The 23,311-nt window shown below is 42.1% G+C and overlaps 1 protein-coding gene across 1 annotated transcript; it reads right to left on the reverse strand.

Moving 5' to 3' along the window:
- Positions 1 to 277: 277 nt before the first annotated feature.
- On the reverse strand, positions 278 to 21,079 carry EFNB2 (ephrin-B2). Its single transcript, XM_010578346.1, has 5 exons — positions 21,048 to 21,079; positions 20,473 to 20,756; positions 3,956 to 4,048; positions 3,084 to 3,197; positions 278 to 1,464 (listed from the first exon to the last, which is right to left on the reverse strand). Exons 1-5 carry the CDS (start codon positions 21,077 to 21,079, stop codon positions 1,082 to 1,084), a joined length of 906 nt encoding a protein of 301 aa, XP_010576648.1. The 3' UTR covers positions 278 to 1,081.
- Positions 21,080 to 23,311: the final 2,232 nt, after the last annotated feature.

Below are 23,311 nucleotides of genomic sequence, written 5' to 3' on the forward strand. Positions count from 1 at the left end.
CCAGTACCACAACAGCCCTGCCCTAATGTATCCTCGGCGGCCTTCTATTGTCTTGTCCTCTCCAAGCTTGTTCGCTTACTAACAATACCCCTTTGTTCTACTGTATTGAAGGTACTATTTTTTTTCTGCACACTGGTATTTGATAACCATGAATTCCTTCAAATGCAGCCCTAAACCACTGCGCGTGTTACTGTGTCTCCTACTTGTCTCTTAAAACTTAGCGTACCAAAGTGCTGTGCTACCTAAATGTTTTTTTTTTGTCTTTTTTTTCTTCCCAGCTTCTATTTTTGAGGCAGCAGTGTTTGAACTGCAACTGCAGTCAGCCCTTCCCTCCACCACCCAGTCCTGCTCTTGAGACTTTGTTGACAGCCTAACTTTTTGGCTGGAAGGCTCCTTACTATCAAACACAATTTCTATTAATGCATTACCCATTCAAGTGAGGCTGCTGTAGCAGATGGATGGAGTGCGGATCTCCAAACATTAATGTTCCATTAGTGATTCAGGAGGTGGAGTGAAAGGAAATCTTATGTGAAGGATGGCAGAGCCCCGGATAACAGAACAAATGGAACAGTGACCGACTAAAAGCAAGAGAACTTTAACAAGTCTTACTTAGACACTAAGGTCTGTGTGACAAATCCAGTACGCACTGAGAGAGACACACAAAAGTCAGAAGATTGCATTTCAAGCTTGATATATCCTAGAGCACCTTCCCAGGATGCCTAGAGCTATTAACATCCACGGATCACTCCGTCTTCCCTTGGCTTTTGTACATGCCTGAACGCCCGCAGCACATGGCTTTGAGGATGATGAATGTAACAAGAGTACAGCAATCAGAATGGGCATCTTCTACATAAAAGTCTTCCAGCTTTTAGTGAATACTTATTCACTGAGATAGGAATTCTACAGACTAGGTAAGCTGTCCAGCTCGCGTCGGCTCCCAGTGAAAGAGCTGTCGCCTTCTCCCCCCTGTGCTTGAGTCAATGCTAGCGCACAAGGCGTCATCACAAACCCCAACAGAAAGCATTTGACCAGTGAGTTTCCTCTACAACTCAACTGTACCACAGAGTTGATTGTGTGTTTCTCAGACCTTGTAATAAATGTTTGCTGGACTCTGAGGAGGCATCTCTTGAACTATGTACACTGGATGTCCATAGTCGCCGCTGACCTTTTCATAGTGGGGGCAAAAGACACTGTCTGCAGTCCTTAGAGGAATGATAATGTCACTGGGCTCAGAACCATTGTTGTTGCCACTGCGTTTTGGGGTGGCTAACGTACTAAGTGAGAGAGTTGTCGTGTGTTGCGGGGAATGCTTCCTGTGTCTTCTCCGGTACTTCAACAAAAGAACCACCAAAGTGATGATGATGACGATGAAAATGATGCACCCTGATGCAATCCCTGCAAATAAGGCCACCTCTGAACCCAGTATACTGGAATGCCCAGCCTTACTGCCATCTGTGCTAGATCCTGGAAAGAACGGAAATACAACAGACAGAAGTTATTGCCATCCTGCGACCCGTTTACGCTGCTTAAAAATGTGTAGAGTAAGCACGACTGGAAGAATTAACTGACAGCTAAACTTTGACAAACCAATTACCCTGTCAGATAGCTAAATGCAAACAGCCGAAGTCAGCAATCAGTATTAAACAAGACTTTGTGTCTGTTGGTCTCACTTTTGTGCTGCTCCCAAACCACCCCGTTTCATACATCATCATCCATCAGCGGCGAGGACTGGCACTGACAAGGCAGCCTTTGATGCACACTGCATCTTTTAACAGATGCCGGCCAGCCCCGGGCAGCGGAGAGGGGTGGGATAGGACTGCGAGGGGAAAATAACCCAGGGAAATGACAATTCTCAGGACAACTGGTACTGTTCAGCGTCACACCATTCTTCTGCTATTTTATCTTTCACATATCAATGTAAGTTAAACCATCCTTAGTGCCTCTTTACGTGGAATCCTCTTGCTTGCATGTGAAACAAAGGAGCTTGAGGCAGTGCGGCAGATAGATAGGCAAAATGCCTATGGCATGTATCTGTTTGTATTAACTTATATTTACTTATAAGAAAACAACACCACGCCTTTGGTAGTCGGGAAAAGCTCAGGTGACGAACAGCCTGTTGAATATTTGGTGCCATCACACTGTCGTATTATTTGTCACAAAAATTAAATGAACACTCACTTGACACTTTCTCACTTGAAAATTTGAACTGACTTCCCTCTCCTGATGCTCGCTCACAGGTGGAAGAACGCTGCAGATGCTACGTCCACGTAACTGTGAACTTTTCCCACTGGAACCTCCGCAGGAAATGGCTGAAGCCTCCCAGTGACCGCCATATCAAAGATTCATTAGACCAGTAACTAATGACAGAGCTAGCGAGGAAAACTTGCAGCCATTTTCGGGAACCCCAGAATCAAGTGTCAGTAAGATCTGCTTTGTAGCATTCCCAATTCACCAATTTTTTTGACTGGAGACCTTGGGTCGTAAGAGTCTTTTTTCTTGTTCACCTAATGTCTCAAATGCATCCTGAAGATATTGGTTTGGAACCATCTTGTTTATCTTGTTTAGATAATAAATAAAAAATAAATAAATCTTTAAATTTAGTGAAAGACCAGCCATTCGTGTGTAGACGTTATAGGGTCAGTTAAAAGATCAGGACATTAATTATAGATGCCTTGAAATAAACTTTATAAATGGCTGTCGAGAACCACTTGATAATGTATTATACGGGAAGAGATAGACAGAAAGACTCGTTCGTCTGCCAGACTACTAAATGTAAGGCAGCATTTACCCTCGTAAAGCTGCCTAGCGCATGTCCTATCCAAAAAGTTTCCTGTAAATGAGTGATATTCTCCCAAGATGTAATTAACTTCTACTGCAGAGCAGAAGAGGGGAGAGAGCGGCTGTTGCCAAAACTTGCAGCTCGCAGACACTATCCACCGGAGCATCAGAACTGGCTTTCGCTTCCTCTCAGTACGAAAACATTCATTTTTCTGGCACTTTAACGGTAAAATAAAAGGCATTTGGGGAAAAAGAAGGAGACTCCGCCAGAGCCCGACAGCAGGCACAAGCCCCAGCACACCTACCTGAGTGGTCCTTCACAAAGGGGCTGGTGGTGGAACTCTTCCCGTTGGTGCCAGCTTCTTGCTCGGGGCGCTTGGTGGGATCCGTGTGCCGGGGCAGCCCCGCCGAGTTGGGATCTGGGGGAGAGAAAGGGAACTCATGCAGCTTCGGCGCTTGATGGTACGGAGCCTTATAAGCCGGCTCTAGGTACCTCGTGAGACACGAATGGTTTTGAACAGAAGAATCTCTATGCAAAGGACTGGGAGATATAAGAACGTAATTTCCCTTCTAAAGCGAAATGGTTATATTAGTTATTTCAGAGGTTTAAATTGTGAGGCCATCTGCAGAAACTATAGGGACTCCTGTAATTGGCAAGAAAAGCTTTGCAGATGACATTTCGGTTTAACTGAGGATGCTGATTGACTATTAAACCAACTTCTACTTAGAAGAATAATTCTTTCTTCCTGCACAATAGGTTATCTATATGTGAAAAGAGACAATGAACAAAAACCTCTCTGTAATCAGAATTCATAACAAGCAAACTATAGAAATATTAGCTTCCCTCCTTTCATGTATTTTAAATAATTCTGAGCAGCAGAGTTGTGGCTGTTGTTTTTAAAATAAAAATAAAAATGACTAAAACACACTACTCCCAGGTGACCTTTCCTTCTAGGGATCTCTCCAGTGAAGAGATCTTATTACGCTAACCCTCCTTCTGTAGAAATCTGTCAGTAGCCGAGGAAGAGAAAATAGGCTTTGCTTTCAGACTATCGAGGAGGAATGACCACACTGGAGTCGGCTGGCTCTCTGCTCTACACCACTAAAAGAAGCCTGAAAACTAAAAGGACATTGAGACTGATCAAAGTGAGTTCATGAAACAGCAGATGGTCTTTACCTTGTCCAACTTTCATGAGGATCTTCATGGTTTTTGTCTGGCACACCCCTCCCTCCTGGTTATCCAGGCCCTCCAAAGACCCATTTGATGTTGCTGATTAAAAATAAAAGAAAAATAAAAAAATAAAAATAAATAAAAATCGGAAAATCAACAGGCAAAGTGATGTGAACATGAGTGTCTGAAAGCGGAAATCTGTCAATCTACCAGGACCTGTTCTTGTTGCTCAGGCTGACCTATGGAAAGTTGTGAAATGTTGAAAGCCAAAGGAATGAATACATTGGTAAGTCGTACAATATATACAAATGGAGGAATGTGTTGTCAAGGTTTCAAATTTACCCAGCAACCTTTTTCTCTATGCACAATTGACTGACTGACTGACTGACTTGGCCGAAAACACTGCACCTTGCTAAAAGGTGAGGGACTCAGCTGAAAAGGAAGCCCTGGCAGCCTCAGAGGAGCAAAGCACTGAAAATTCACCCTTTTTTTTTTTTTTTCCCCAACAATATCTTTATAATCACCACGTTACACCTGCTTCCTCTATTACAAATCTCCTGCTGGAAGAAGTGAACACATACAAAAGACCCAGGTGAAAGCTGAGATTCTGCGCTGATTGGAAAACCGTTTAATATTTTAAAGTACAATCTCACTTTTCTCAGCATTGAGGAGCCTCCGCGGGGGCGGAGGGGAGTGCGCTCTATTCTCACGGAAACCTTTTAGCTCGTTACAAACAAACGGGTGCTTTCCCCCGCGTTTATATTGTTCTCGCTTATCTGGGCGCCGGCTGGAACCGCGCAACCCCACCGCGAGCCGATGCTGCCACGCGATTTACGCGCCAAGCGCAACTGCCTCGGAGGACCCAAAACGTGGAGTCATGGTCTAGGGGTTCACCTCCGCTGCCGCCCCAGCCGGCTGGCGCTTGCAAACCCCCAAAAGCTGCTGAAAAGCTATTCCAGAGCTCCTCAGCTCCGGGCACCGCGGCCGTCCCGCACCGCGCCAAGCTCCGGCCGCGTCGGCGTGCGGGCCGGTGCCCCGGCCACGGGTGGCGAAGCAGACGCGGCCACCGACGGTGGGCTCCGGCTTCGCTACGTGGGGAAGGCAGCGGGGCTTTTCCCACCCCGGTTCTCCCGGGGGTGGGAATTTCACCGTCGTTTCTCGGAGCTGGTTCATCCAAGGCGTAGGACGCGCAGGCGGGCGGGTGCGCGCACATGCACCGGCGCCAGACCGCCAGGCGGAGAAAACAAACAGAAAACGGGATATAACGGAGCTCACTGCTCGTCGCGGCTGCGGTGAACTGCTTAAGCAGCACTTTCCTGCCTCTGCCCCTCTCCTTTCAGCTCGGGATCTAATTCAGCCAGGGCTTCACACTGTTCAGATCTTTGTTTTTAATTCTCACTCCTTCTCTTTCGCCTTCCTTGGGGATTTTCTTTCAAATGCAGCCTATGTGTATTTCCTTTTTCCTTCACAATGTCCTCCTAGCCCCATGGCAGTGTTTTCCTTGCTCTAATCTTCTCTCTAGCCGTAAAGATATAAACCCCATACCGCTGAACCCTGCTTCCTTGCCTTTGATCTACTTCTTGGTTTTGTTCCACTTCTGCCTCTTTTGTGACTAACTCAAATTACAGCCACCATAAAAACTTCCTAAATTGTGCTTTCTTTTCCCAAAATTCCCTTCTCCTCATACTTGGTCCCTCCCAGTTCCTCCTCTTGTTCCCTCCCCCTGTAAAAAAGTGACAAAGGCCGTACATGCAACTACTTCTTTTTTTTCCAACTTGCAAAAAAGACTTTTTAAAATATAAAAGAGCACAATGAGTAATTTAAGATAAAAGCCGATCTGAAATGTGCCACTGCACTGCCAGGCTCAGAAAATAATGGAGACATATAGTTTTGTTTTCTTTTGTTTTTTTCCAGAGGGGAAAAAAATCAATACTAAGAACCAGTTCTGGACATAAATCAAATGTGTCTTTGCTGAAAGTGGTTTTTATGACCTATTTGCCAATGTACCAGCACAAGGACAAGGGAAAAAAAGCAGTAAATAGAAATACCAAAGCTGAGCATCAGCTGAAAGTACAACTAATAAATACTGACTTTGTCTTGCATTTTTTTTATATTCTTCATTTGTTTCTCAATCGAGGCGATGGGGGCTCACATCTCCTTAAACACCTTCTACTTGATTTTAATTGAATAGAGTGCTGCTGCTTCTGAACATCAATGCCTTTTTATTCTTTAAAGGCCTATCCATTTAACCCACAGAGCCGGAGACCTCAATAAGATGCAGAGGATACAGTCTGACCACAGTACAGAATAAGAAAGTAAGACGGCAAAAAGAATGTAAAATTACTTCAAATACAGTCTCCAGACGGGAAGGCCCAGATGCACAATGAGTCTGGTTGTGTGCCTATGTGAGCGCAATCTGCCTCGCCTGCTTGCTGAAAGAATGCTTTATAGCTTTGATGTCAGATGAATGAATTTGCAGAAGTATTCAATTTTTCCACAGTTCTTCAAGGGGTTTTCGAAAAGCCTATGTTATAGCTCAGAGTAGAGACTGCTACGTCCCGAGAACCGGGGAATTTTCAAAGAGGAGCATTTCAGTGACAAAGCAAAGTTTCCATCTCAGCTTCTCCCTGTAATTAAACTGACAATTACCCAAGGCCACTGGAGGAAATTATTTTTCAAAATTCATTAAGGCTATCGAAATATAACCTCATATATCCCTAGCGTACCAGGAAGAAAGTGGGTAGTTTTAAACACATAGTTTCAAGCTTTGAAGAGCTGCAGGGAGAAAAAGAAGTAACCTGGGACATCGGAGAAAACAGTTTCATACTGCTAACGTCCCTTGACAGTTTAGCGTGCAGAAGTCAAACAAGGGAGTAGGTACAAAATATTCCTCAAACACTTGCCGCTGCCTTTCTATAGTGATCTCCAAACGAAAATTATACCCGCTATCATGTAAGCTCCCCCACCGTACTCATGCTTCAGCAGGAACGGGACCCCGTACCTGGAGCTCTGCTCACACTGAAAGGGTATTGCCAAAAAAAAAAAGTGTCTGTGACAGAGTTGTGGGTATAAACACAGAAACGTAACACAAATTCCTTGCACGTAAAATGGAAATGCTACTACCCTCTGGTGTGTTTATATGATCAAATTCTAGGCCTTCCATCCAGTTTATTTTTATATACATATATATAAAAAAGAACAGGTTTGGGTTTTTTTATATTTAGGTCTAAATATGGGTATATTTTAGAGGCCATTACTCACACACAAACTACCATGCACACAGCCCTGTGCTAAGAAGACTAGATACTACTTAAATATTAACATTAATAAACATAATTAATGATTAATATGAAGTTTCTCATGAGTATTAAATGTTCTCAGGATGCCACACTTCACTTAATACAGCAAGACATAGGAAACTAAAAGTAAGTACAATGTTGCTAAACAGGCAGCAAAACGTTTTTACATCTTTTTGATGGATAGGTACCTCTGATTTTCTAAGACCTGTCCTGTTCCGCTGGTGTCAATTGCAAAACTAATAATTACAGTCAAAAGCGCACTAAATTATTCAGTCAGCAGTTTATCCACATCTATAAATAAACACATATAATTGCCCTAAAACCTCTATTAATTTTAAGACTTTCTGACAAAATCATAATAATTTATAGGCAATGTTTACAGGAGTCAGTCAAAAATGATGTTCGAGCTCCATATAAACACTGTGTGTCTGCATTCCTTGAATATAACAGCAGCTGCCATTTTATGAGGAGTATCAGATTGGGTTCTCAACTTTCAGAAAAAACTGACTTCTTACAAAATTATAGTTAAGAGTCTGCTGATACATACTCACTTTGGAGAAGCTAGCATACATTTTCAGTTTCGTAAACCACTGCCTTAACATATCCTTTCCCTTGCACAAGAGGAAATGAAACAATTCAGACCAAAGAATTTCATTCCAGCTCTCCCTTCCCTTCTTCGAAATATATAAATCATTAAAAAACAAACAAACAAACCAACAAAACCCCCGGAACTCACATAAATCAATGTATGATGTTCTACATTTATTTGCTTTTAAAACTTCACAAGTATTTATTGTACAAAATGCATTAGTCATAAATGCAGAGGCAGGGAATCAGTAAGCGAAACAGAGTCAGCTGACAAGAATAGTTCCTGGCTATGATTCTTATACAGTCCCTGTGGAGAGGAAGTAATATTACATTTTAATATATCTTCATTTGATTGTTATTACTCTACCTCCCAGCAGGCTTAGCCACTGCATGGATCTTGGCTGTTTTCAATCTATCAGGTTGGTAACATTGCTCTAATCAGATGGAGAATTAAGCTGCTGGATTTGTGCCTGTATATAGCTTTCCATTCACAAAGAGATTAGAAATGAAGGCACAGTCACAAAAATTCAGCTTCCTTCGCTCCTGAAAACACACATTACAAAATGAAAAAATGCCATGACTATTACTTTAAAGAAAACACCAGCAGACAAAAATCTCAGCCTCTTAATTCTGCCACAATTACTACCCCTACTTTTATGTTTTAGGATTACGAAAAACACTACCTACTTGCAAATTAAATGTCACATCCTTTGAACCAACACAACTTTATAACACATTTCTTTCTAGAGCTTGAATATGAAATGGACTACACAGCTGCAGAGAGAAATTGTGATTGTCGTACTTAATTTTCCTGTGAAAACTAAATGGACCTTAAGCCACAGACTATAAGAATGAATGAGTAGTGATGTCAACTGATGGGTGAGGGCAAAATTGGTTTTGTCCCCCCTCCATGTGCTGGATGATACAAGCCATTTGGCAGTGTATCAAAGACAAGGTCATCAAGAATTAATTGCTGCTGGTGTGGATCTGTTAATAGAAAAATGAGAATTACAGGTTTCTTTGGGGTAGATCGCTACTGTCCAATAGTACTGATTTTCACCATTTTTTTTCTTAAATACTGCTTGAACTCAGCATCAGAAAACAGGCTTCTCAAAATCAAGAGCTAAATAAAATCAAATAACCCTACCCATCTCCACTTTTCCCCCGCTGTGCTTAGAAATGGAATGGAAAAGCCTAAACAGCAGCAAAAATCCACGAAAGCTTTAGATCCAACAGTAGTAAGAAGTTATTCTTAAAGCAAAGCTGCACTTGATCTCATATGCACTCACGGGATTACTAAGCGCATGTAAAGCTTTTGAGGGTTTTTTATTTTATTAAGTAATAGAACACTATTTTGGCCAGGCATCGTGTGTTTGTGCTCTGGCTGCTTTCATCTGCTTTTGGTCCTTTTAATGACTCTCTTAGTAAAGCACCAAATAAATAATTCTTCTTTCCCATAAATTATCTAAATTTATGGGACAGGTTTAAGAACACCAGAAATCACACACTGCGAAACCACAAATCACAGATCACAACACGGAGGTTGTTTCTAGACCAGCCAGGGATGAAGAACAAGGCAGCTGAGGTAATAGAAAGAGTGTTTTAATTAAATGAAATTAAATTCTTTTTTTTTTTTCCCTCCCACTTAGTAGCAATGCCAGATCTGCATGGAGATCTGAAACAACCAAAAGAAATTGTTCAGGCCACTCACCAAAGAACAGGTAGCTTGGCAAACACTACATTGGGTGAGCTGCAGAAAGTTTGAAGAGAAGATAAATATACTAATTTCAACTACTAGCAACTAACGGTTTACCCTTGCTTGTAGTGACAAAAAATGAGACTGACACTGAAATCTTCACTTTATAAAAAAATGAAATTGTCTTCCAAAATTTAACTAACAGCAGCCCCAAACCTGGACCACAAGTGCTAAAACTGAAATGCATTAGGAATAGTTGCACTGACTAGTGTCAACATGTTGTCTGTGTTTCTATCTACAGACAAAAAACCCCATATCCTAACTTTTCTACTGATCTTATAGAGACAAAAAAGGATCCTTAATAAAAAAAGATAAAAACCTGCTGAATTTGCTCAATTAATATGATTTAGGACAGCGAGACTGTAATGAAAAATGTATAAAAATGGTTTACCAATAATTTTGCATTTTCCTAACATCTGCTTTTTTATTTGTCCTACTTGCAAAGCCAAGGTGGCAGCAGAATTTTGAGGAGTTTCTCAACCCAAAGGCCATTCAGCAACTCATTCTCGCAATCTTATTCCACACATTTCTTCAAATTAAGGTAGATTTTTTTTTTCTTAAACTAAAGCTTACAGAGTGTTTATAAATACTCTTGAAGCCAGTCTTTTTTCCCCTCTATCCACCCACAAGGCAAAGCTTCTATGCGAAGGAAAGGACAAGAATTCTCCCTTCTTCTTTTCCGCTTCTCATCCTTGTTGTTTTTTAAATTAAGTCCTATGTCGTATGTCTCAGGATTTATATCTAAACAGGATCCACAAGTTATATTCTGCACAGCAAGTAAGCAGCAATGCTCTCCCCCGTCAAGCTAAAACCAGAACAAAATGAAGTAAAATAAAAAACAGGCCTCTTCTTGCCTGGAAGAAGACAAAGGCTCTGCAGTGAAACTTGAGTGATTCACTTTTCTAACCACTGCTCTAAAATGTATCTTGTCCAAATGCGAATGGCGTGACTTGTGGTACTTCGATGGGACTCATGATATAGGGGTCTTTACATAATTCCCCATAAAAGTCCCCACTTGTGTTCGTATGTTAAGAGAGGGACAGATTTTATTACTGTTTCAATTTTTTGGGGGGGGATGCAACATGGAGGACACAAACAAGACAGAGTCAATCCATTCTGTAGTGTAATATACCTTGGTATATACCAACTGCTTAATTCCAGGCACACCTCTGGAAATCCATAGACTCTCTTTCCCGCATCTCATGTCGTCCAACTGAGAAGGACCACCCAAGCATCAAGCACAAAATAGGGAGAGAGTTCTTGTGAAGTTTCCTACATTCAGAATGATTCTATTAATTCCAGGGAGACACGGCATCATACAACAAGAATACAGGTGGTAAAAAAAAAAAAGGCCCTTTATGTCAACAAAGTCTTTCCATAAAGGGAAAAAGAGACAGCGAGCAAGACGGAATTGGAAAGCATCAAAAAAGCTGTGAGCTCCGACTGGTTTCTGCTGCCTATCATTTTAAAAACAGCACCACTTTATCTCTGGGTTAAGGAACACCACAGCTGAAGTGTACTAAACAGTAAACTATTTGCTGAATTATTATCCATTACAGAAGGTCACAGCATCTACCCACCCACAACAAAATCCTGCTTGCTTCACTGCTGTCAAGTGTCCCTTTGCAAAATTCTCTTGGAATGGTTTAGAGATTATATAAAAAAAAAAAAAGAAGAAATAAAAGCATCTCAATACTGTATCACCATGAATGACAATTTTAAGTCTTTCATGACAGTTAAGCATTTCTGAAAGTATTTCAGTTCTATATTTCACATACTCTGAGAAATGTTGTCAGATAATGATCTACTGCACACATGGTTGCTTCTAGTTTACATAAACAAATTATACATTGGTGAGCACTGAAGTAACTGTGGCAGATGTAAGCCCACTAATTATCATGTATTCAGCGTCTATCAGAAAGTATGCATCTAAAACAGATCACTACCTAGTTAACTTCACCAACCACAAACAGGTATTTTACGTAAATCTGTCCTTTCTCCCTGCACACTACCGGCAAAAGCCTCTCACAGATGGGGAGAAACATCTCCCCACTGCCACAGCAGGCTCTGCTTAACAGTTCAGCTGAACATAACTAATAGAATTAGTTACCATTCAGGTTACACTGATTGTTGCTAATGACAAGCAGGCTTGCTGGAAACAAAAGCAGAAGCTTTAACATTAAACGAGGACCTCTATTCTGTATCATACGAACGCAACACCGCTCTTCAAGGACGTTCATCTGCCTTGAAAATCTCTCTGGTTTCTGTCTGTAGCACTTGGATAAGAAAGGGTTATAGTGAAAGTTCATATTAAATAAATAACAAACCTCTTGCTCATTCTACTGTCACTAATTGCATGCAATGATATTAATGACCCAGTAATTGCTATACGAGTAGCACTGAAGTGGAAAACATCATTTTGAGGCAGAGTTCATCTCTAGGTGGTAGGACTTCACCAGTGGCTGAGTTAATGCCTAGTGACAGTTTAGAATATAACACTATAGATGAGAAAATGTGCCAGTCTCATGGTTATAACAGTTTAGATGGACATGATGTTATTTGCTTTGACCACACAGAGTCCAGGAGTAACCCCAATAAAGTGCCACAGTCAGAGTTTGCCCTATAGATGAACCTCATTCCTTTCAGGGGAGATGCTCTGTACTATAACAATCTAGAGCAATTTTCCACATGTTTGCTTCAATAAAAGAATACCTTCATCTCCTGCTTTTACATCAAGCACAATAAAAGTGTGCTTTATTGCAAAACACAAAAAGCTATTTACATCATCTCACTATCCTTCAGCAAGACAGAGTTTGGCACCTCAGTACCAAGATCAATTATGATACCATCGGATGACTGTGCATTTGGCAAAGATCAGAAGCTAAGCGCTGTTTTGATTGCAGTATGCTTATGTTTGTGTTTAGAACTTTAAAATACCCCCCAAGTAAAACTTAATGAGGGAACATTGCTGAAATAAAGCAATCTGAATTTCCAAAGTGCTACAGGACTTCTAGTTCAAATACTCGCCATAAGAAATTAAGGGGTTTAGCTTCTTCAGAAATTATTACACCGGCGCATCTCGGTTCTTTTTAAGAAACTCTGATGGGAGGGATATGTTAATCCTCCAGCGTTCGGAATTTTGAAAAGTCATAGCTAGAGAGGAGAACCGATACTTTTAATAGTTAGGTTCATACAGAATTTAATATTTCACTGGAGTCTCAATAGTGTAACATTAGTAAGCCCTTTTTTTTTTTTCCTTTTGCAACACAGATTATTTAATTAACACCTTGATTCTGCTACCAGATCTGCTGCGGCAGCCCCTGGCCAGCAGCTGGACTCGAGTTCCAGCACGGCCCCGGGGCCAAACCCCCACAAAGCAGCTGGGCAGAAACGGCGGCGGGGGTCCGTCCCGGTGGACGCCACGCTGACCACGAGCCAGCGACGGGCCCTGGCGGCGAAGGCGGCCACCGGCCCCCAGTCCGCGTTCGGCAGAGCACGGCCGAGGGAGGGAGGGAGGGGATCCACGGGCTCCCCGGTACGCGACGGAGCCGGACTTACGGGACTTACGCGGCCAGACGCGGTCCCGGGCGACTGGCCGCAGCCCGGTCTGCTCCAGCAAGGGCTTGAGCCGGGACGGGATGATCTCCAGGGGCGCCGTCCCAGGGCAGCCATGCCGTGATTCCGCCCTCAACCGCGCCGCTGCCGTCGAGCGCGTTTACGTGCCAACGTGGAATCCTTGAAGAAACAGATCCCCCTCGGCTTCCCCGGCAGGATTTGGAGTCAGACCTCTGCTTCTCTCACAGCAGCTCGGCGAGCGCACAAAAGACTAGTCTGCTGCTGCGGTTTAGTCATTTTTGCTGTCTTTATCTAGCGAACGGAAAACAGATGAATCGTGCTAACAAAGATCCGAACATGCTCTGTAAAACCAGCCTTATCAGCTTAATACGGACTCTTCTCCAAGAACTGCTAAGACTACCTTAAGCCTAATCCTGCTTTTACTCACAGAAATACTTGCATCATTTCCTTGAGACTGAAAAAAAGCAACTGGAAGACTGCCTACTAGGGCTTAGTTTTACAGTCTGATTTATCAGAGATAAATCCTGAAATACTCATCCTCCAAAGTTTCCAGGATTGACTAAAGTCAGGAGACAGAGTCTGAACTGACATTTAACCCTGTTTTTCAACCATTTCAACCCTGTGTTTTAGCTAATGCAGGTCTCCAGCAAAAGTATGTATTTCCCTCCAATCCAGCTATGTGAAGACTTTAATGAGGCAAACAAAGTATTTAAATTTCATTAAAGCCTTTGTAAACACTTAGGCGGTTCCTGGTCTTTTATTTTAGGACATGATATGTAACAGATATAATAAAAGCACCTGTATAAAATAAAGACTGATCATCCCACTTGAGGACATAAATGCTTATCACGAAACTTAGGTACAAAACAAAAGTTAAATCTGTTTCACTATGCTAGTGCACTTCTAAGCTTCAGTTTAGACAGGCACTTTCCTCACAGCATGGCATGTCTCCCCAATACACACCCTCTTGATTTAAACAATTACTCATACCCTGCATATAAAGCATAAAATACACACTCAACACAACCTTCTTCTGGATGTAGTCCTATTAAGGATGTATATGTAAATCTAAGAACATATACAACGTGTGGAAGATCAGGGTTTAAGCTGGTTTTTGCAAAGCACTTCAAGTGACCCTTATTGTTGATGTGTATACTATATATATAAAGACTTCTAAGTGAGAATATTGTATCTTTCTTTGTGAATGTACCATATTTTCAGTATTTATAAATTGTTTATGAGGAACTAAAAAAAAAGAGAAAAATAAATAGTGACTAAAAATATTAAACAGCTTCCTATGAATTTTTAAAACCTGTTTAATTCCTAAGTATTTCCTGAATAATTCTTTCTTCCAGTCTGAATAATTATTCTTCATTTTCATCTGATTCCATATCTATCTGGAATATCTGGGGGGTGTGGGGGAGGATAAATGTATTTTTTCACAAGATGCCATCAATTAACAAACTGAGCCTTCCTATCTGTCATTTCCTTCCCTTAGGAACAGAGAAATAATAAAAGATTTCCTGCTGAACTATCTCTGTCTACTTTAAAGGAGATAAACGGTCGGTATTGCCTAGGTAATGGCACCAAATATGAACAAAGTCCATCAATCTAAAATAGCCCTATTCCCTTACAAGACCTGTGTGGTCTGGGACAAAACCCCAAAGGACCATGACTCCATTAATCCTGTAGGTCTTAGACTCTGTTAGAAATCTGAAGCTGCACAGACTGATTTTTTTCTCCAATAATATTATTTGTATGAGCTGTATTTATATTTAATTCAACAAGAGCTAAGTGGTATTGCTGATATATCGCTTAAAAGACTCTCAGCAAAGTCAAAGACTGACCTCTGGATACCATTTTGCACTAAGAAGAAATCATTTATCTAATTTTCTGAGGCAGGAGGAGGAGAAAGGAAAGAAAAAAATGTGATCTTTCTACAACTGGAATCGGGGCGGCTATTATCACATAGGCTTTCATCAACACCGCCACCACCACCAAAAAATAATATTGGATCCCTGGACCACGGAGTCTTTAACAAAAAGCACGAAAAACGTCTTTGTTGCAAAAGAAATGGAATTGAAATTCTGATACAGTTTTTGTCCCCTTTTTGGCTAGTTTGGAATTAACCTCCAAACAAAGGAAAACCTACTGTTTGCCTTCGGGTAGCTCTCACTAGGTGTTCGGGAGGTTGCAGGGGGCTGCGGACTGAAACCTGCCTGAGAGAGGTGTCAGAACGCCCAGCCAGCCAGATCAACCAGCGCTTAAACTGTTTGGTCAGAATACTAAAATAACATTTTAATGTAAATCTATTTGGCCACGCAAAGAGATTTATTCTTCCCAGCTGGGCCGTATTTCAGGGCACAATCTATACTGTCCTTTAATGTGTTCTTCCTCAGACAGTTATTGCCCTTTAATTGTAACAGAATGACAAAGTGAAAACATAAAAAGCCTTGTGATTTTTTTCAAACCCAGCTAATGCTTAAGTTTCAGAATGACTGTTTCAATTTTAAAAGCCACAGTACCATTAAAGCAGTTATCCAAAACGTAGCGCTACTAGCCAGTATAAACCTTTAAATCAGTCAGGGATCAAATATATATATATATGTATGTTTTTTAACTTAAGCCAGAGGCCAATTATGTAAGTGGGTCACTTGAAAAAAGTTGACAAAAAACATGTAAGGGAAGCTGCGCACTCCGTTTTGCCAATGTCAAAGCCAACGAGCATCGTTAGCTTGGCAAGCTTGGCTAACGAGGTCGCAGGCAGAGCAAGCGTTTGCGAGGAACCTTTCCTCGGACCACGCTGTAGCCTCTCCCCGAGTCTCAAGCCATTCCTTCGCAAATTTTGAACAGGCGAAGACTTCATCGCAGGCGACTTATCTTTTAACGCTGATGATGCCAGCCCGTAATCTTCGCTTTACTTACGCAAAGGAAGAGCCGAAGAGAGCAGGGGAGGTGCTCGCTGGGCCACGCGCTCTCCGGAGCGCGAGGGCGGCCGGGAGGCGAGCGGCACTGCCGCCTTCCCTCCGGCGCAGCTCCTGGCAGGCTTCGCGCGCCCAGGGGACCGCCGCGCTCTCCGTGCCCTCTGACCCAGGGCCAAAATTTGTCGGGAAGGGCTCAGGGCAACTCCTGTTCGCCCAAAGTAAACATCTCTGGCGTACCGTATATGCTTGCGCGATGCTAACACGTCTCCCTGCCGTACGAGAAACGCTGCGTCTGAGAGAGGTGCTGAAGCACGCGCTTACGCCACCACCCAAGTACGTGCAGATCACTCCCCTAGTACCGAGAAGACACTCGTTGCTCCTTCTGAGCCATCCACAACAGCAGAAAATTATACTTCATTCCCTCACCATGCAAAGACACACAAAGACTTTTTAATGCAAACATCAGAGTCGCAAATCTGCACACCCTTCCTCTGCTTAACTTTGCCCTTTGCGAAGATATTTATGTTGTTGGGCATGATGTATCTTCCTTCATGCATCTGATTAAGGATTTCCTTAGAGACTCACGATATGTTAGCTAAATGGTCGCATATTTTAGGATAATCTAACATTAATACTTCTGAGATCTCGAGTACATTTGACCTTCTCCAGTTCTGCTGAAAAGAAATCAGGTAACTGTAGGAAAATGAATCTATTAATTTCCCAGTAACCAAAAATTGATGATGGCAAAGAAAAGAAAAGCAAGGACACTCTGTTACATCATTTATTCACTTTCACAATACCATCAGTATCATTTTACCAAGTACTGCTGTTCACAGAATTAACTCTTTGGACCCTGACACTCATATTGAGGAATATCTTGCCAAGAAGTGGATTAGATTATTTTTGGATTAAAGAACCATTAAATGTATCAGAAACCCACCTACATTTTTACTTTAAAAAAAAAGTGAATTGTGGAATGAGAAAAGTTGCATCTTTTATATGCTTAGACCAAGGGAGTATTGAGTAGAAAAGATCTCTTTCTGCTACACCTATCACAAATACATCTGGATGATATAAAAATTATGGCTTGAAGAATTCCAGTACAATCACATTTCCCTAAAAGTACACAGGGTTCAGGAAGCTGCTTCACCCTGTGTTACAACTCCTCATCCCCAAATGACTAACCCCCTAATCTGAATAGAGATTTTACTGTTTAATACAGCTCCACAAACCACACACTATTACCTCAGGAAAACAAACTGTGTTTTCAAATAATGGCAAGTTGATAAAGGTACATGACAATGCACTAAACACTTAAAGGGCTGACAACAGCTTGCCAGCATAAACAGCGTGAGATTAGGCTGCAGACGCAGCCATAGCAAGCACTGCAAAGATGCTGGGCTCAGTAAACTCTTGTGTCAGGTTTGTTTGATGCCCCTTAGTCGAGGGAATACAAGATCCTAAAATACTTCAAAATCAAAAGCTGGCACACAAAATGCGTCATTGCTTTCACTTCACAGCACTCCCGACCCGCAAAAAAGGCCCTTAATAAATTAAAACAAAACTCAAAACTCCTGAACAAACAGAAAAGAAAGGAAGAAAGAGAAAGAAAGGAAGAAAGAGAAAGAAAGGAAGAAAGAAAGAGCAGTATTGGAGTCGGTGGGAGACCCAGTGCACTCCCCTTTGGGGCCCGAGCACACCTGTTAAATTACAGGTCTGGGAATAGGGATGTATGCAAACAATTCGCGGCCTGATTTGCGTACATGATTAAGATGTATTATATTACTTATAAAAATGACAGTAAATGCCCTGACTACCAGAACTTGCATCTGACAAGGCTGTGTCGGGTCATGAGCTTTTGAACACAAGCTGTTAAAATCCTATCTAGCTCCGGTATCGCTGTAAAATGGTGTCCTAGCTGAGCCCTGGCCTAGTTTTCTACCCCTCTTAGTGTTTCTGAGACCGACATCACTGAGTTCATTGTTTTCTCCCTGAATGATAGAAAAGCAAGAATTTTAGCTTCAGGATGGCTGGGTTTTCAGGGTTGAGGGTTTTTTTTGTCCAACCTATTAAAATGTACGGGTACCCCTGCTGCAGCTCAGTTAGTATGCTAGCAATATAGTGATAAATTAGCCATTTGTTTATGCCAGAATGAGCAGGGAAAGCAATATCCTAAGGCACTCCAGTATTACTGCAAGGCCAGTGTGATTTTTGAGGCATTAGGCTGAAGGCTGAGCAAGTTCTTTCAACCAAACTATACTGTAATCTTCCAGGAAATGCAACGTCTATTATGTCTTATTGCTATAATGAAACAATTATACAAAACTAATGAAAATGAGACATATTCAATAATTCTCTGGGTAAATCCATGACATAGATATGACAGAACTGCCTGGGTATCAGAAAGCTCCATTTGTGCCCATAATTTTCAGGTAATAATTGTAACAGTGCCATTTGTTCCACTACAGCTGGTCTGCTGTGGATGTTTTTAAAAGCAGCATTAAAGACTGAACATATTTCATCATTAAAGCCAGCTATTTCAGTGTGGTCATTTTACGCTACACATTTTCACTGGAGTTACAGACAACTGTCTCTCAGCATCTAAACTTGCAGCTTTTACCCCAGTAAATCTCACTGGAATTCAGTGGGAAGTTTGTCAAAGTTAAATGCTGTGTAAGTGGGATCAGGTTTTTATATACCCCCGACTAAACAGAGAAAGAGCCTATATTAACTGATCTTTTTGTCAAACCTGAAAATCCAAAGAATGGTATTTTATATCTCCCACAACTGTTATTTAGTAATTTCTACATTTAATATTTAATACAGTGAATTCTTAGTTTCTGTGACATACAACCTGTTTTATACAGTGTGTACCATTATGGATGTAACTGGGAAGGGAGCATTAATTTGTATTAAATGCCATTTCCATTTTAAAAGTACTTGCTCAGAGCACTTGTAAAATTACCAATAATTTTAATTACGAAATTAAGAAATATTTAGAGTGGCAGACTTTACATGAAATAGTTATCAGCCCTCCAGTTTTCAAGCAGGTGGCAGAAATGTGTTTGGGGACAAACTTTTTAGCAGGGCCTGTTGCAATAGGACAAGAGGTAATGGGTTTAAACTAAAAGAGGGTAGATTTAGACTAGGCATTAGGAAGACATTTTTTAAGATCAGAGTGGTGAAACACCGGCACAGGTTGCCCAGAGAGGTGGTCAATGCCCCATCCCCGAACATTCCAGGTCAGGTTGGACGGGGCTCTGAGCAACCTGATCGAGTTGGAGACATCCCTGCCCATGGCAGGGTGGGTTGGACTAAATGATCTTTAAAGGTCCTTTCCAACCCAAACCATTCTATGATTCTATGAAATAAGACACGCCAGTACCTAACTTCCTCATAACTGCAGAAAAGCCAATGCACGGAATTTGTCCGTCTCCTACTAACTGGTGATCCTTGCTCAAGACTTCAAAAGTCCCCATGGGGCCAAACGAGATCCACAGACCATAGTATTACAATGACAAAACCTAAACGAATGTAAATTGCTGTTGCACTGCTGAGGTCTCAGCTTATGCTAACTCCTGATTCACATCATTAACTTTACACATCATAACTAATTTGAATCACTAAACACAGCGGTTACCTCCAGGCTCACTTTCAGCCATAAACCCCTGATCAGACTAAAACTCGCACAACGTTTATATTGTTGGACACGGGCCTGTATCACCCGCATTCTTTTTACAAGTCCAGGACCATGAAAAAGGAGGAAATTCAAGATCATCCCAGCCTAGGTTTTGCCCAAGAACGCTCCTAGCTACTGTCTGGATGCAGTAGATATGTATTGCGGCTAGGCATGCTCAACTAGAGCCCACCAGTAATCCTCGTGGGGAAATTGTACTGTCAAAGTTGGCACCGAAAAGGTGTTTCCTGCGAGAATCCCTGGACCACTTGGAGCAACGGCCAGCCACCTCCGGCAGAACGCCTCAGCTCGGAACGGCGGGCCACCCCACCGCTCCTCCTGGTGTACGACCACCCGAGGGCAAGGCCAGTCGCACGGCACACTGCCAGGGCTGCGAGCAGGAGACATCGTGGTTTAGCTGCATGCAACTTTCGGTGTGAATACAGGAGACAATATTGTGCGCAAAAGGAGAAGCCCTTTACGGGCATAAAATGCAATCTAATTGGATTTACACAAACCAAGGACCAAGGAGACAGAGCCCCCATGGAAGTCAGCAACAATGTCAAAAATACGCTGGCAAGAAAATATTTCCAGAGAAAAAAATACAAACCCATTCATATTCTTTGTTTGCTTATAATGTACAAGGCAACATATGAACAAACAATTACATTTAAAGGAATGAACAACTGAAAATTTGAACTTACATATGACGTAATAATCTTTGTTCTTCTGAAATTCCAGGCCCCAGAGATTAGGACTGAACTCTTGAAACTTGATGGTAAACTTAACATCTTGATCTGGCTTGGCACAGTTGAGTAGAGGTGTATTGTCCTTTTTAATAGCACAGCTATCTGCTTGGTCTTTATCAACCATGTAGACCTTATAATATTCATACTGGCCAACAGTTTTAGAGTCCACTTTTGGGCATATAATATCCAGTTTGTCTCCTATTTGTGGATATAGTACCAATCCTTGTCCAGGAAGGAATCTAAACCAGGAAAACAGGAGAAAAAAGAGAGAGGGAGAGGAAAAAAAAAAAAAAAGGAAAATGTGAGACACTTGATAAACTCCCATCCAGAAAAGTAGCAATTGCAGTGGACAAAAAGGAACAAACACATAGTTTACAAAACCAAAATGACACACTGAGCAAACCAGATCTTAATACTTTGGGCCTGACTCAATTTAGTATGAACAAAATGTTTATTTAGATCTTCGAAATTACAGATGGATTGAGTCTTATGGTCCTTACCCTGGTTTGGGGAACTCAGGTAGGTTTTACATCTCTGGCAGGCACTGCCGTTTCTTCCACATTTGGCCATTTACAGCAGCTAGTACAACCTCTGGTGGGCTACAATCCTGTTTTTCTGCTTTGGTAACATTTCTCTTATTCTTGCACGTATTTTGCTAATTTTGGACATGGGAGAACGACAAGAATAATCTTTCAAACCCCCTGAGCAGCCATGTGGGAAAGGAAACAACTTAGACTTTAAGAGTTCACAACATATTAAGATGCTGATTGATATTACTAGTACAACACAAAGGAACATCAGTCACTCACCAGGATCATGCTTACAGACCTGGGGTGGACAGAGATCTACCTGACCCAAGGACCACACATGCTTCTGATAAAACATGCCTCTGAGACAGTGTAACTGCTACACTACAATGATTTCTTCCCTTCATAAACTCCACCATTACCGTAATTATTTTAGCTTTTTAAATTTCTTGTGCTACAAGTGAAACATGGGTGTGCTTCTGCCCCTTTAGTATAGATGAAGACTTCTTGCACAAACTGGCAGTGAGCTTTAATGTTTGGGGTTAGACTCAATATTGTATCTTTCCTACTCGTGTTAATTAATAGGCAAACTTCACCACTTCTCCAGGAAAGAAAAATATAAATAATTACTTATAGTATTGATTCATCCACAAAATGAGGAGCCTTGTTCTCACAAGGACGAAAGCCACAGCAGGTTTGTTTGTTTCTTTCTCCGTAAGATGTATTTGTTCCAATTAAGGCCAAGAAGTGCGTGTTTTAGAACTACAGCCAATGACACAACATCCTCGAATGCACAGACCTAAAAGACTGACTTTCTTTCCTCTTTCTCCTGCCTGCCAGCCTTTTCCAAAGATCTTCCTTAATGGAGAATCGGCCTGAAAAACCAACTGAAACAATTGCCGCCTAATGAACACCCTTCTCCAAGTGCTAGCATTTAAACAGCACACATAGTAAATCTGGCTTATTCACAGGCAGCCTTCCTGGAAACTCTAAATTAGAGTATTAAGGCCCAAGAAGAACAAAGCTGTAGGCATCGGTGACCTCCAGCCTCTGGCTTGGCTAAAGGAGCCCACCAGCATGTAGTAGTGCTGGGGGAGAACTTGCTAAATTAGAGAAAAGGATGATGTGACGCCCCAAATTTCAAATCCATCATTTACAACTGCTTGCTCCCACACAAGGCAAGTTCATCATCTGTGCCAATTGAGCCGGATTATTTTCACTCACAAAACCTGTGTAAGAATTATATTTGTTGTGAAGCAACATGTAGCAGGACAAATACACGTAATTACAGATTTAGGGAAAAAGAACAATGAAACGTTATGGCAAGAAAAGCGACCGTTGATGTATAAATCACTGCGCTCTTTTGTGTTGCGCGGTCTAATTTCCAGACTACAGAAACGAGCCCTGGCCATGGCTGTTCAGACTGAGACGCGCTGGAGACGGGGCCAAGCCGTGCCTCCTCCTCCAGTTTCGGGAGACGCTGAAGGAATGAGTGACCACCACCTCCCGAAAGCCAAAAGGGTGAAACAAATGGAAAGGTGGAAACGCATCCTCCGTGGAGCCAGCGCCCTGGTGAGGGACGACGGTGGGGAGCCCAGCTCTGCAAACATTCCCAAGGGAGCAGCACGGATCCGGACTTGGACTCTCCTCAGGGATCGACTCTGACTGGGCAAAGGCAAAAGGACAGAGTTTCTGAGCTGATCTCCATCACCTGCGACTGACTCTATCACCTTATCTGACCACAGCCCCATTTTGCTTCGCTGCTGTGTGGCGGTGTTGTACCAGAAAGAAAATTACTCGGATTCCCCCCATCCGCATGCCAGGACAAAGGCCGGTCACTCTGTGATCCCACCGCTGCAAATATTTCTTCTTGCTAGTAATTCTTCTTCACATAATGGGAATGTGTAATATGAAACACGTGACATTTCAGAGGACCGGATCTTCGCTTCTAGATTAATCGATTTAGATTCCCATGCATAATAAATACGAAATTCATATGGTCAGAAATGTGCACCTGTCTGTCATTATCAATAATATGACCTAAATGCTGCCCTGAAAAACAAACCCCCACCGATTCTAATTTTAGATTTTGTGTACATATAGGTGTGTGTAATGAAGCAGCAGCGGTACACGCTTTCCATGCAAACTCCGAGTGCCAACAGGACGGGTGCAGAGACGGCGTGCCAGGTCACCCTCAGAAACGGCTACCGGACAGACAGCACCGCTGTGTGCCCTGGGGAAGCAGCCAGGAATTGCCCCGTAAAAGG

The sequence above is a fragment of the Haliaeetus leucocephalus genome, unplaced genomic scaffold (genome assembly GCF_000737465.1).
Source record: "Haliaeetus leucocephalus isolate CR32 unplaced genomic scaffold, Haliaeetus_leucocephalus-4.0 Scaffold626, whole genome shotgun sequence".
In the NCBI taxonomy this organism is placed as follows: Eukaryota; Metazoa; Chordata; class Aves; order Accipitriformes; family Accipitridae; genus Haliaeetus; species Haliaeetus leucocephalus.